This window comes from Molothrus aeneus, chromosome 22, assembly GCF_037042795.1.
Source record: "Molothrus aeneus isolate 106 chromosome 22, BPBGC_Maene_1.0, whole genome shotgun sequence".
Lineage (NCBI taxonomy): Eukaryota > Metazoa > Chordata > Aves > Passeriformes > Icteridae > Molothrus > Molothrus aeneus.
The window spans coordinates 7,726,528-7,738,867 of NC_089667.1; the positions used below are offsets into that span (position 1 = coordinate 7,726,528).

Sequence of the window (12,340 nt, forward strand, 5' to 3'; positions counted from 1 at the left end):
CGGTGCCGGGAGCTCTAAAAAACCCGTTTGGGCTCGGTGCGAATACCGGCGCGGTTTGGGCTCGGCGCGGGTCTCGAACCCGCGGATCCGGCGCGGCTCCGCCCCGCCCCGCCCCGCCCACGTGACCCGGGGTCCTCGCGGCGGGCTGCCCGTGGCGATCGCCGGTGCGGTGAGCGGCGGTGACATTGAGCGCGCAGCAGCGATGGCCAAGGCCGCGCAGGGGCTGGTGCAGCGGCTGGTGCAGCGCGGGCCGGAGCTGATCGGCGGTGAGGGGCGGCGCGGGGCACGGGGAGGGAGCGGGGCTGCCGTGGGGCGGGCTGAGGTGAGGGGAGCGACGGCGGGCCGGGGGGAGCGCAGGAGAGGGGATGGGGCGCGGGGCTGAGGGCAGCGGGGCCGGGCCCGGGCAGGCCCCGCGGGCTCCCGCCGCTGGGTAAACACCGTCCACTCGCTCCCCTTCCCGCAGCTGCCGTCACGTACTCGAAGCCGCGCTTGGCCACGTTCTGGTACTACGCCAAGGTGGAGCTGGCCCCGCCGACCCCCGCCGAGATTCCGCGGGCCATCGACAGCATGAAGGGCCTGGTCAGGGCCTTCCAGAGCGGCCGCCTGGCGCAGCTCACTGTCAAGGTACCGGCGGGGAGGGATGCGACACTGCCGGGACACAGCTCCAGCGGGAGCCTCCTACCCACCCAGGACATGCTCTGGTCCTGCCTGGGGAAGCAGTGGGAACTGTTCTCAACGGCACATGAAGCTCATGGAATTCAGGGGCTCAGAGTTTAAAGTGTTTTATTTTATTTGCTTTAATTCTTTCTGCGTGGACTAGGCTGTGATTGCTCCCCTCTGCTCCCAGGGAAGGGAGAATCCAGAGGTGGCTGAATGAGCCCAGCCTTCTGGATCAGCTGTGTCATCGGTTGGCCTTGAAATTAGCGTGTTTCCCGTGTGTGGGCTAAGAAATTATCCTTGAAAGGGCTGTAAAAAGCCAAAATCAGTAGCTGACGGTGTGCTTAGTGCTGTAGAACATTTCTGCGATGGGACATGTTGAGGGGTGGCCGAACACAGCAAACACTCTGTTCCGCTTTCTGGGTTTTCACCTTGAGAGCTGCTGGAGGGCATGGATGTGGTGGTGGGAGTGAGGGAGGAGCTGTTGTGGGAGTGTGGGATCTGAGCAGTGGCTTTTTCCTTTCAGGATGCACTGAGGAATGGCCTGGTGGCTACGGAGGTGCTGATGTGGTTTTACATCGGGGAGATCATCGGCAAGCGCGGCATCATCGGGTACAACGTGTGAGCACTCACCTCAGCAGTGCCAGCAGTGCTGGATCTGTAATGGGGGCTGCAACAATAAAACTAGGAGCTGATCGAGCTGTTGTCATCCTTGTCTGGTACTCTGACAGGTGCCAGCCTGGCCTGGGGGCAATGCTGGCAGGGATGGCTCCTCAAGGGGGGTCTAAGGGCCAGCCCCAAGGGTGCCAGAGTGCTTTAGTGACATCACTTTTGGTCACCAGAGCTCTGTTTGCTCTGAGACATTCACTGTGTCCCAACTGTGGCTCCAGGGGAGGTCTGAGAGCCCCAAAATCAAACAGAGGCTGCAAAGGGGAAATACTCCATTTGTTCCTGAATGCAGTTCCCATCAGCTACTGGGACCCAAAAGCAAATTCCAGTACTTTTTACATTATCAAAAGCAATTTCCATGGCTTATTCCATAGGAAACGTAGCTCTTCAGGTTTGGTATCTGACTGGTGCAGTGGAAGCCTGTGTAAGTAAGCAGAGCTTTTTTACTTACATGTGTTACCTCAGCTCCCACCAGCCAAAGGTTGAGCTGTCTGGGGTTCTACCACCTTGCTCATTGTCAGCCAGCTCTTGCAGGGTTTTCTACAAAACCTGGTGAGTACCCTGTGCTCTGGCATGATCAGAAAATAATTTGTAGGTATTTTCTGAAGCTAGCAGCCTGTTTTTACTGTCTTAGAAGATGGTTTTAGTCATTATTGCTCCTTGTTGATACAGTTGTTGTCCTGCTGCTCCTTTGCTCCTGTGGATGTTGTGCTGTGCACACGGTGACCCTACAGGCCCCCAGCCCTCAGTGACCCTAGTGTCTTGGGGTGGCTGTGCCAGTAGCATGTCACTTGCTCTCCCTGCAGCAGAACTGCCCTTCTCAGCAGCTCATCCCAGCACAAGGCCTTGTGTGCTTTTGACAGGGAGTGCAGCTGAGCTCACACACTTCAGATGTGGTAAGCAATTTGTGGTAAGGTTGTTTGTGGCATGGATGGAGACCTTTTCTTCTTTCTTGTTAAAAAGAAGGCTTCCTGCCCCAGCAGCTCTGGGTCACAGGTGGTCACAGGTCACTTCCATGCCACAGATGGGAAAACTGAGGCTCAGTGAACTCCTCATCTTCTGTGGGGGAGTCTGCAACAGGAGCATTGACTGGACCTGTGCTTCCAGCCCCCTGCCCAGCCTGTGTCCCGTGCTTGCATCTCCCACCAGCCTGGCCAGGACACCATTCCTGCCTTGCACAGCCTTCCTCCTGGTGCTGCAGAGTTTTGTGATTGCTCAGCCCCAGCAAACCTGACCAGGGCTGCAGCCAATGCTCAGGCTGAGCAGGCCCCCAAAACTGCTCTTCCCCACAAGCTTTTTGCTCCTGTCATCACAAACTCTTCACCCAGCAGGTAGAGACCAGCGAGGGCAATGGACCAGGCCCTGGTGTGAGATTCTGCAGGATATGTTCCTCAAGGAGAGTGAGATCACATATGGGATGTCAAGTGTGAGCTTGACTGGAAGGAGGATTCTGAACCTAAGAGAACCTCACTGAGGGCAAGGCTGTCTGATCTGGCTCCAAGAGCTGCCTCTCACCTCTGACTTGTTCTTGTCTGCATGTGCCCCTCTCAGAGCAGGCTCAGGTGGGCATTCAGGGGGCTGCAGCTCACTCCAGCACTGGCCTGGCAAAAGCTTCAGTGGGAGGATAGGATCAAGCTGCACTAGTAAAGCATGGGAGAGCTCAAAGATGCTCCTGGCCCTGGAGACGAAGAAACCATCGAATTTTAGTTCTCCTCACGGGAAGTCCTCGGGAGCAGTCCCCCCCAGCCCCGCTGCCACAGCAGAACCCCAGGCAGAAGCAGCATCTGTGACCCCAAAGGGCTCCAGCAGCTTGTTCGTCCTCCCAAACACCAGAAGTGTCCGGCTGCCTCTCGGGGACAAACAGCCTCCCGCCGCCCCTCCCTCCTCCCCTGCCCTCAGCTGATGAACTTCGGAGGAAAATGAGTATTTTGTGTCCCCAGGCAGAGGGATTTACATCTTATCCGTGTGTTTGCAGTGCTGCTCTCATGGAATACGGTGGGCACTTGTTGGATGTTAACCCTGTTCTCGCCGTGCCGTGCGCGACGGGGTTGCCAGCCCGGTGCTGTCGCCGCCACCTCCCTCCCGGGGGTGGCACCCAGCGGGACGCGGCACCGGCAGGGCGCGGGGCCGCAGGCACGACACATGCGAGGCCGGGAGGGCAGGGCGAAGCTGCCCGCCCTCGGTACCACAGCTCGGGGCCGCGGTGCCCCCGCAGGGACCGGCTCTTCCCGGGCCGAGCACCGGAGGGTCTCGGCGGGGACTGCGGGCTGTGCCGTGCCGGGCCGGGGCCGCGCCCCGCGCCCCGCATACGGCTCGGCGATATGCAGGGGGCGGCAGCGCCGCCTATGCCGTATGCGCGGTCCGGGGCGCGGGGCTCCCGCTCCCGCCCGGCATCGCTGCCGGGGTTATGAAGGCTGCCAGCGGCCCGTGTATGCGGCAGGCAGGTTCCGGGGCCGGCTCGCCAGCAGCCCTGCGCCTGTATGGCGCTGCGAGCTATGAGGGGCCGCGGCGGCCCGAGGCTGCGCTATCCAGGGCGGGGGGCTGCACTGGGGCTCAGGCCTGGGGCTCTGCATATCGCCCAGCGTTATCCCGAGCTAGCACTGATCGAGCATGGCTTATTCATGTGCCGGGGCGGCGGGATGGCGGAGCCCCACAACCTGCATGGCACCCGTTGTTATGCAGCGCCTCCACGGGCCGGCGAAGCGCTATGCAGGGCGCGGGGTGCGGCCCGGCCCCGCTCTCTGGCTCGTCGCCTCTCAGTAAAGATGGCGCACAGCGGTCGGTGGCGCTTCCCCGCCCGGCCCGGCAGCGGCGGCTGGGGCCGCCGGGGCCCGGGGGGGTCCCGCCTACGGGTGCCGGCCGTGCATAGCCTGCGGCCCGCCGAACCTGCGGCGGCGCCGGCGACGGCGGGCGAGGGCGAGCGCGGCGGCCCGTGCTCCGGCGGGGCGGCGGGAAGCGGCGGAGGCGGGGCAGCGCCGGGCCCCGGCGGCCCCGCGGCCGCGGCCGGTCCCGGCTTCGACGCGGCGCTCCAGGTCTCGGCCACCATCGGCATCAACCTGCGGCGGTTCCGAGCGGCCTGCGGCACCGAGGCGGGCAGCGGAGAGGTGAGAGGGGCGGCGGGGCGGGGGCGGGGGGGCGCGGCGGGCGGGCGGGTCCCGGGCGCAGCATCCTCGACGCCCCGGCGGCGGCGGCCCGAACACACCCGGGCGCACGCACCCAGCCCTGGCCGCACAGCCCGCCCGTCGCCGGACACACCTCCCGCGCCCCGCACAAAGGGCGCGCCCGGCGGGGGGGGCCGTGGGGGGGGGGTGGCGGGACCCGGCGGGCGGGACCCGGTGCCGGTCCGTGTCCGGCCGCCCTCGCGGTCCCTCCCCGCGCACGCGACTTGCCGCCGGTGCGTCCTCCCTGCCGCCGCCTCCATTATCCGGTTCCCGCCGCTCCCGCGCCCGCGGCGGGGCGGGATGCGGTGCGCACAGCCCGCTGCCGGGAGCGAGGTAGGATGGATGAGCCGGGGGCCTCCCGGTGCGCCCGGTGCCGAGGATGCTCGGCGGGGCGACGCGTCCTTCCCCGGGCGCGGGGGCTCGAGGGGGCTGGGCTGCCGGCCCCTCCTGCGGGCCCGGCGGTGGGTGTCGCGCACCGGCCCTCCCCCTTCTTCTTCTCCTCCTCCTCCTCGTCGTCCTCCTCTTCCTCCCTTTCGCCGCTGAGGATGCCCCGGGCGGAGCTTGGGGCGGCGGGCCCGTTGCGAGAGGCCGTTCCCCGGTACTAAGAGAGCTGGTGCTCCTTTTTTTCTTCTTTTTTTTTTTTTCTTTTTTTTGAGTTGCTGTTCTTCCTCCCTTCATTTTTTTTAAGCCTTTCTAAGGCAGCCGGAGTGGGCGTGCGACAACAACCCACCTATTGACAGAACAGGGAAGACATGATGGGGGTGTGTTACTACGAGCTGCAGCGTTGCTTTCCCCCAGTTGTTTTGCATCACTCCTTAGCGGCATCCTTGCGCCGGCAAGAGAATTCCCCAGGTCTTTTGTACCAGGAGGGATTTATTACAGATTTTTGAACGGCCAGCTCTGTCTCCTCCAGGCAGGTTGTCAGCTGTAGGGTAGGTGAATGTATCTTTGTATTTTGTCTGTATGAAGACCAGTTGGTTTCCTTTCCCATGACTGGCCGTAGCAGAGTTCATTAAAACATACATGAAAATACAGTTTTCTTGTGTCTTTCTGGCCTGGTTTTGGCATTTTCTGTTGGGTGCCATAAAGTGGAGCTCTTGGCTCATGGCTGAGCTGGAGGAGTTCCTTGCCTGTAGAGTGGCAGTTCCCGCGGGCTGCGATGCTGGAGCAGCTGGGTTGTGTTTGCAGGAGCAGAGCTGAGCGTGGGGACGCTCCTGCCCTCACCTGTGCAGACTTTGGGGTGTGAGTTGCACTGCTCTCATTAACACCATCATCTCAGGGGCTGCACTTTGAGATACTTCTCTTTTTTGTTGTTTGCAGTAGACATGGCTTGATGGAATTCATGGAGTGCCCTGGGAAGCAGTTAATATCTCACCAGTGCTAGTTCAGGGAGAGAAATGACTTGAGATCTGGCTAACCAAGCTGACAACAGAGTTAATAACCCAGGAGGTTTTTCATGTTGGGGGAGGCAAGTTGCTTTGTTTCTTTTCCTTTTCTTTATTTTTTTTTTCTAAGATGACATTGGGCTGTGGTTTGTTTAATTCCAGTTGTCTTCAAGTATATTTTTGCATCTCAAAAAAGCCCTAAAACATCTTTGAGACATCTTTTTGAGTTTAGCCTTTAGGGTATTTTTGCTTTAAAGTAAAAATAGCTTGAATGCATTGTAGGTGTGGCAGCTGATTAACGCAGGGTCTCCTGGATTTTAAGAATTCTACTTATTACATCACTTTTTTACTTAGCTGCTAATAGCTTTTCTCTAATAGCATTGTATACAGTAGAAAGTAGCGATAAACACTGATTTGTGGCTTGATGTTTGTAGCGCAGTTTTGTCTGTCCACTCATGAGCCAGGCAGGGGCAGACCCCAGGTGTTTCCCCTCTCTCTGGATTTACAGCTTGCTGGTACTCTTGGGCATACTCAGAGGAGATCCTCACAAACATTCAGGTTGAGTTAACTCACCCGCTTGGTTCCTTTCCTTTGGTGATGCTCAAGAAACACAACATTTTTGCCTCAAAGGACATAGTTCTCCTGGCTGGTGACTTGTGCACTTGTCTTAGTCCCAGTGAAGATTACAGTCCTCAGAGGCTGCCTTTTTCTGTCCTGCAGTACAAATTCTCTGTGGAGGGGGTGAGGGCGTGAAAAGGCTCTGGCACATGGATGCTGCCTGTGGTCTCTCCAGAGGAGAGGCAGCTGTGTGCAGTGCAGGAGCAGTGCAGTTTCTGGTACCCGTGGGGTGGCTGCTCTGGGGGAGGTGCTCTTCTAGAAGGGGGCTTCCAGAAGACCCCTCCATATTAGGGCTCACCATGGCCTCTCAGTCACTGCCTGGTGCTCTTGCTGTCCTTTTCCACAAGGTTGAGGGTCCTTCCTGAGCCAAGCCAGGTACAGTATTCAACTGAGTTGCCATTATTCCTCATCAGGAATAAACCCTGAGCACTTGTTTTGAGGAGCCAGTGGCAATCAGAGGAAGAAGTTGTGTTACCTTTTTATTTACAACTTCTGCTCCGCGTGCTTATTTTTTTTCTACCTCATTCTTGTCTGCACTTGTGTAGATACCTGTTGAAATTGGGTATTACCACAAAGTTAGATGCAGGAATAATGTTGTCCAGAACAAGTATTTGACTTAGTCTTTTCCTTGTCTCCTTGACAGTTTTGTAGTACATAGCAAACTGCGTTTCTCATTTAAAAAATACCTGAATTCTGGGGTGTCAGGGCATTCTCCTCAGATTCAGGTCACTTTGTACAAAGCCTTGTCTTCTGCTGCAGCTCAGTCTTGCACTGAGTTATCTCGAAACCATCTCACATTAAAGGAGCCACATTCTGATACTTAATTTTAACACCAGAAGAATTGCTGGGGGACTTTTTGCACAGTGAAGCTGTAACTGGTTGAACAGTAGCATTTGTACTGTGTACTAACCTTTCAGCTTGGTGTGAGTGGCACTGTAGGAACAAGAAAAATATGATTGCATTTTCTTGGTTCATTATGTCAATATTTGGTATAAAAGAAGCATAAAAGTAGTTGTTAAATATCTGCTCTGCCTGTCAGTTTAGAGCTTCCTGCCCATCTATGAAGGGGATTGAAGCTTTGGGATCTAAAAGTTGAGAATGCACTGGATGCATGCTGACAGTTACCTCCATAAATCTGTATTGGCTGAAAGTTGCAGAAGCTCAAGTTTGGCAGTTGGATGTGGTGGTGATGGTGGTGTCCCTGGTAGCACTTCCATGATTATACCTGGGGCATAATGTTTTATGAGGTGACTGTTGGAGTTGTGGATGTTTGCCGATGCCTGGAATGTTTGGAAATGGTACCAGATCCATGTTCTGGGGGTAAGGATTAGCTTCCATACTGCTGCCAGGGTCATGCCTGAGCTGGAAGTACAGATAATTTCTTCTGTTTGCCTCAAAATTTCCTCAGGTAGTGTTAGGTTGAATGGTCTCTCCAGACTGCTTGAGTGTTTAATGTGTGATTTGGAGGTGTCGAGCCGTTCCTGCCACGGGTAAGGTGGTCACTGCACATGCACGGGGAGGGGACTGCTGTAGGTATTGATGTCTGACAAGAGACACATGGTGAGTGAGGATGATGCAGGTCATGGCCCAAGAGATGGAGGCTCCTTCGTGCACTTTCCCTTCCTGAACATTCGGGTGCTGCTTTGTCAGATGCGTGAAAATAAATGTTTCTGTTTCTGTGATTTGGTCAGCTTTGTTCAGTGCTCCAAACCTTCAGAGGAGCAGTTTTGGGAAGTTTGTTAGGAATTTGGGAAACTTTTCAAATTTCCCAAATTTGGTGATGTGGCTCGTCCCACTGGCACGAGCAGTGGGCAGGTAAGGCAATTTCAGAACAGCAGCTGTGCACTGATGAGTTTGTTCCAGGGGCTTTTGGACATTGTGCTTCCTTCAGCTGGAAAGCTCCTGGGACAGACTTGCAACAGTGCTTGACCACGCACTTCTGTATTGGCACCTGGGTGCTGAACTGCAGGTTTCACAGCACCATGTTGCAGGAAACAGGTAACTCCTCAAGTTAGTGGTTCATCACTTCTCAGGGATGCCACAAAATTCCCAGAGCAGGGTTAGCTGTTCCCCCCAAGCTGAGCTACAGAGCATAGTTTGACTTTAGGAATATATGTTTAGGAAAGAAAGATGAGTTTACCACCACATAAGATTTTTTTTAATGCATCCATATTGCAATTGTGGAGCTTTTCTCTCACCATCTGAAAGCTTGATCTTTGTAGGTAGTGGTTTGACTAACTTTCTTCCTTGGAAGTGGTATTATTGAGAGCTTGTTGTGACCAGAATGAGAGTGTTTCAGGTGTTATAATAAGCATTCCTCTGTATTCAGATTGGAAAGCATAAATCAGAATTTCTCATCCAGGTTGGAACCAGGACTCTGGCAAAACAGATCTGTATTCTCAGTAACCCACTTGAGATAGACCCACCCTGAGCCTCAGCCCCATAAAGAGCAATATATTCTTTCTAATTCAAAAAAAACTGTACTCTGGAAGCTGCAGCCCTAATCACCATTGTGTTGCCATGGGTGATGCCTGCAGCAGTGCAGTTTGGGGGTTGTCATGTGGAGGTGACCAGGCCAAGAGCAGCTGTGGGATCTCAAGACGTTCTCTGTAGGTCGGTGCTGCTCCCAGGTAAAGCCCCAGCAAAGTCTGTGCAACACTCTTGGTCAAAGCTTTAGCTGAATGAAACAATGGAAGGACAAATGTCCCCTCATGTGACTTGGTGCATAACGATCACTCCAAGTGCTCAGCTGTTTATTATTGAAGTTGCACAACAAGTAGTGGCTTGGGAAGCATCTCCCTGAACTCCCAGTAGACTCTGCTCTGCTCCAACACCCGGTGTTTGTCTCAGGGTTACTACCTGCCAACCTCCAAGGGTGTTTACTCTGCTGAAAGCAGAGGAGTCTGGTAGATGTTGTGCTGCAGTCACTAAGCAGGCATCTGAATGAGCTTCTAAAAATAGCTTATCCCTTTCCAAGAAAGTGAGGTGCTGTCTAACTTGGGCCAAACCCAGGATGGGGAATGGGAAGGACAGCATTGGTCAGGTGACTCTATTGTAAAATGAACTTTTTCAGGTGATGATTGGAGCAGCTGCATTGCTGGTCTAGAGCCCCATGCAACTTCACAGATCCATAGTGGTATGGTTTACACTGTTATTCCTCAGACAGAGATCAGAACATCAGTTAGTGCCTGCAGGATAGTTTCTCCTTTGAAGGTGGATTTTCCTGTGAGATCTTTAACTGGAAATTCTTTGAAAAGTAATATTGCTCAAGAGCATTGTGACAGACATTTGCTTGCAACTTCTCTGTTCTTCAGTAGCTGGGTTACTTCAGGAAAAGCCATTCTTTATCTGTGCACAACTCTGAAGTTGAACCCAGTTGGGATAGTGTAATGTTTGAATGGGAAATGTATGTGCTACCCACAGAGAGATCATCCCATGCCTGCTTGGTTAGTCTTCGTGTCTGGCACGAGGCAAGCCTTCCCTCATCCTTTAATTTATAATCCTGAGTGGCCTTTTTTGCATTACATTATTCTTTTTCAGGTAAATGAGGCCATGTTCAAAATCTTCATGGTTTTTAATCACTCTCCATCTGTCATGACATTTCTGAAAAACCGGAGGGAGGCTGTTCCTGCCTAGTTTGCCTCAAAGCTGCATTTTGGCATGTGATGGCCAACTGAACTGTTTAGCCTGGCAAGTGCTGAGTGATACTTAGTGGCTTTCTTCATCATCTCTGACAGGTCACAGGGTTGCCTTCTCAGGTAGTGATAGGGACCATTCTGAGGTGACCAATACACTCAGGAATGCCACTGAACACACAAGCACAAGTAACATATTGGTCATACTACTTGTGGTTGTAAATAAAGCGGAAGTGATTGTTTTGTGGAAGGAGCCTTTTTGCTGTAGATGCTTCTGGTGACTGGTTGGTAAGAAATGGAAAAAATTATCATTTCCAGGCTATTGGGCCAAAGCCAGTATTAATGTTAGAAACATTACATTTTATTTAGCCAGTATTAATGTTGGAAACATTACTTTATCTTACATTGGCAAAGTAAGATAACAGAGCTCAGTTTGAAAATAATGCAAATTGTAATCATGGATTGACAGGAGATTGTCAAATATATGGCAAATACTGATTTAGTAGCCAGAGATAAAATAATAATGATGACTTTAGGACCCAAATAACAAAATGAAGAAAAGATCTGTAGCAGCCACAGGAACTTGGAGGCCAGTGCAAGTCAGGAAATCGCACAGGGTGAGCAGCTGATCCCTCAGTGTTTCTAAACCTGACTGTTCTTAGGTATTTGTTATTTCTCAGTGCCTTCTCTGGGTTTCAGGCCACATCTGTCTCTGCTGACAGCTTCTCCCTCTGTCAGGGCTGGGGACCCCTTCCCTGCCCACGCCCAGGCAGGCGGTGCTGCAGCACCCAGCGATGTTTACATCCTGCTGTACCCACGTGCTCTGGAGCGGAGGCAGGCGTGTTGCTGATCGGCATGGGAGCAGTGCTGGGCACTCCCACTGCTCCTGCTCTGCTGGCAGTGCTGCGGGACTGAAGTTTAGTTTCTCCCTTTCTGGGAATGGCCTTCAGGGGTGCTCTGTGATGCAAGGTGTCTCAGGCAGAACAAGTGTCTTCTGGCATAATTTAACTTATTTTATGTTACTTTATCATTGCTTTTTCTGGATTTCTTGTCATCTCTGCTGCAAGTTGTATTTCTTTTTTAGCAATTCTTTGTTAAAAGAGCAAATGCCAGTATCTTTTTTGGGTAAGGAGAATCCTCTTGTGCTTCATTCACAGTGGAGTTCATTTCAACATTAATATCCATGTCCTCAAACTTCCATCTGCTCTCTCATTGCAGGATGAACAGTTTTTAGGTTTTGGTTCAGATGAAGAAGTCAAAGTACGAAGTCCCACCAGGTCCCCCACAGGTAAGTTCAAGTTGCAGGATTGGGTGTTGACTTTCTGTTTTCTTTTGTGATGATTTTGCTGTGCCTCTCCTGTTTGTTCCATCAAATCTCATCCAGCATAAATGTCACACCAGTCTTTAGATTCAATGCAGTTAGTTTTGGATTCTCTATGTCTGATCTGTAAAGGAGCAGGGAAAGTTTGAGTAAAAGAGTTATACTGATGAAACCAGTATTTGAAACCTCATGTCAGTGTTCTGGAGAGGCAGCTATTTAAAAAGTAAGGGTCTGAACTGGTTTGACTATTTTAGTATCTTTCAGTAGACTCCTTTCTGCCTGTGTTGTCGATAAATGCTCTCACCAGAGCGCTCTGCTCTTCCACCATAATCATCTGCTCAGCTTGGCTTCAACAGCAAACTGTGGTGGAGTGCCTTGCTAGTGCAAGGGAAGATCCAGAACTGAAATATCTGGACTTGGTGAGAGTGCAGTGAAATGCATTGGTCAAGGTGGGTAATCAAGTCTTGTGCTTGATGGCTCCAAGTCAGTGCTGAGTATTAACTATGTCTCAAAGCTAAAACCAGTTTTTAGTAAATTGTCTTGTATCAACCTTGTGTAGGTTGTTTTTGCTCTCTCGACCTCTCCCTTAGCAGTGCAGGTGGATGGCACTCGAAAGGAAGAATTTTTTTTCTTTCAACTGGCTGTGAGCTGCTTTAAAAAAATATATAAAAATTCATGTGTTTAAAAGGTACCATGTGCCCTTGAGAATTATTGCTCCCTCCCAGCATGAAGTTGGTGCTGGGCTTGTGCAATATGTAATTGTTGGGAAAAGACTAGCTTGCATTTTTAAACAAGTTATCTGTGTGGTATTTTATGTGGGAAAAGACATTTGTTGGGAAGGTATTCTATACATGTAGTGCCAAAACTATTTTTATTTGTTGATTTTCTGAAATG

At 52.7% G+C, this 12,340-nt stretch overlaps 2 protein-coding genes across 2 annotated transcripts in view; both read left to right on the forward strand.

Annotated features, from left to right (window-relative positions):
- Positions 1–130: 130 nt before the first annotated feature.
- Positions 131–1,356, forward strand: ATP5MG (ATP synthase membrane subunit g). Its single transcript, XM_066564441.1, has 3 exons — positions 131–266; positions 464–624; positions 1,184–1,356. The coding sequence occupies exons 1-3, from the start codon at positions 203–205 to the stop codon at positions 1,280–1,282; spliced, it is 324 nt and encodes a 107-aa protein (XP_066420538.1). The 5' UTR covers positions 131–202; the 3' UTR covers positions 1,283–1,356.
- Positions 1,357–11,349: 9,993 nt separating this feature from the next.
- Positions 11,350–12,340, forward strand: part of KMT2A (lysine methyltransferase 2A) — a 32,733-nt gene continuing 31,742 nt past the window's right edge. Inside the window, exon 1 of the mRNA XM_066564540.1 lies at positions 11,350–11,413. The gene's annotated coding sequence lies outside the window, so the exon portion shown is untranslated. The remainder of the gene's footprint in view (positions 11,414–12,340) is intronic.

What these genes read in the sequence shown, in the direction of transcription:
- ATP5MG (XM_066564441.1), top strand. Translation starts at nt 203, where the DNA reads ATGGCCAAGGCCGCGCAGGGGCTGGTGCAGCGGCTGGTGCAGCGCGGG. An exon ending in CGGGCCGGAGCTGATCGGCG is followed by an intron (nt 267 to 463) that starts GTGAGGGGCGGC and finishes CCCTTCCCGCAG; the next exon opens with CTGCCGTCACGTACTCGAAG. An exon ending in TGGCGCAGCTCACTGTCAAG is followed by an intron (nt 625 to 1,183) that starts GTACCGGCGGGG and finishes TTTTCCTTTCAG; the next exon opens with GATGCACTGAGGAATGGCCT.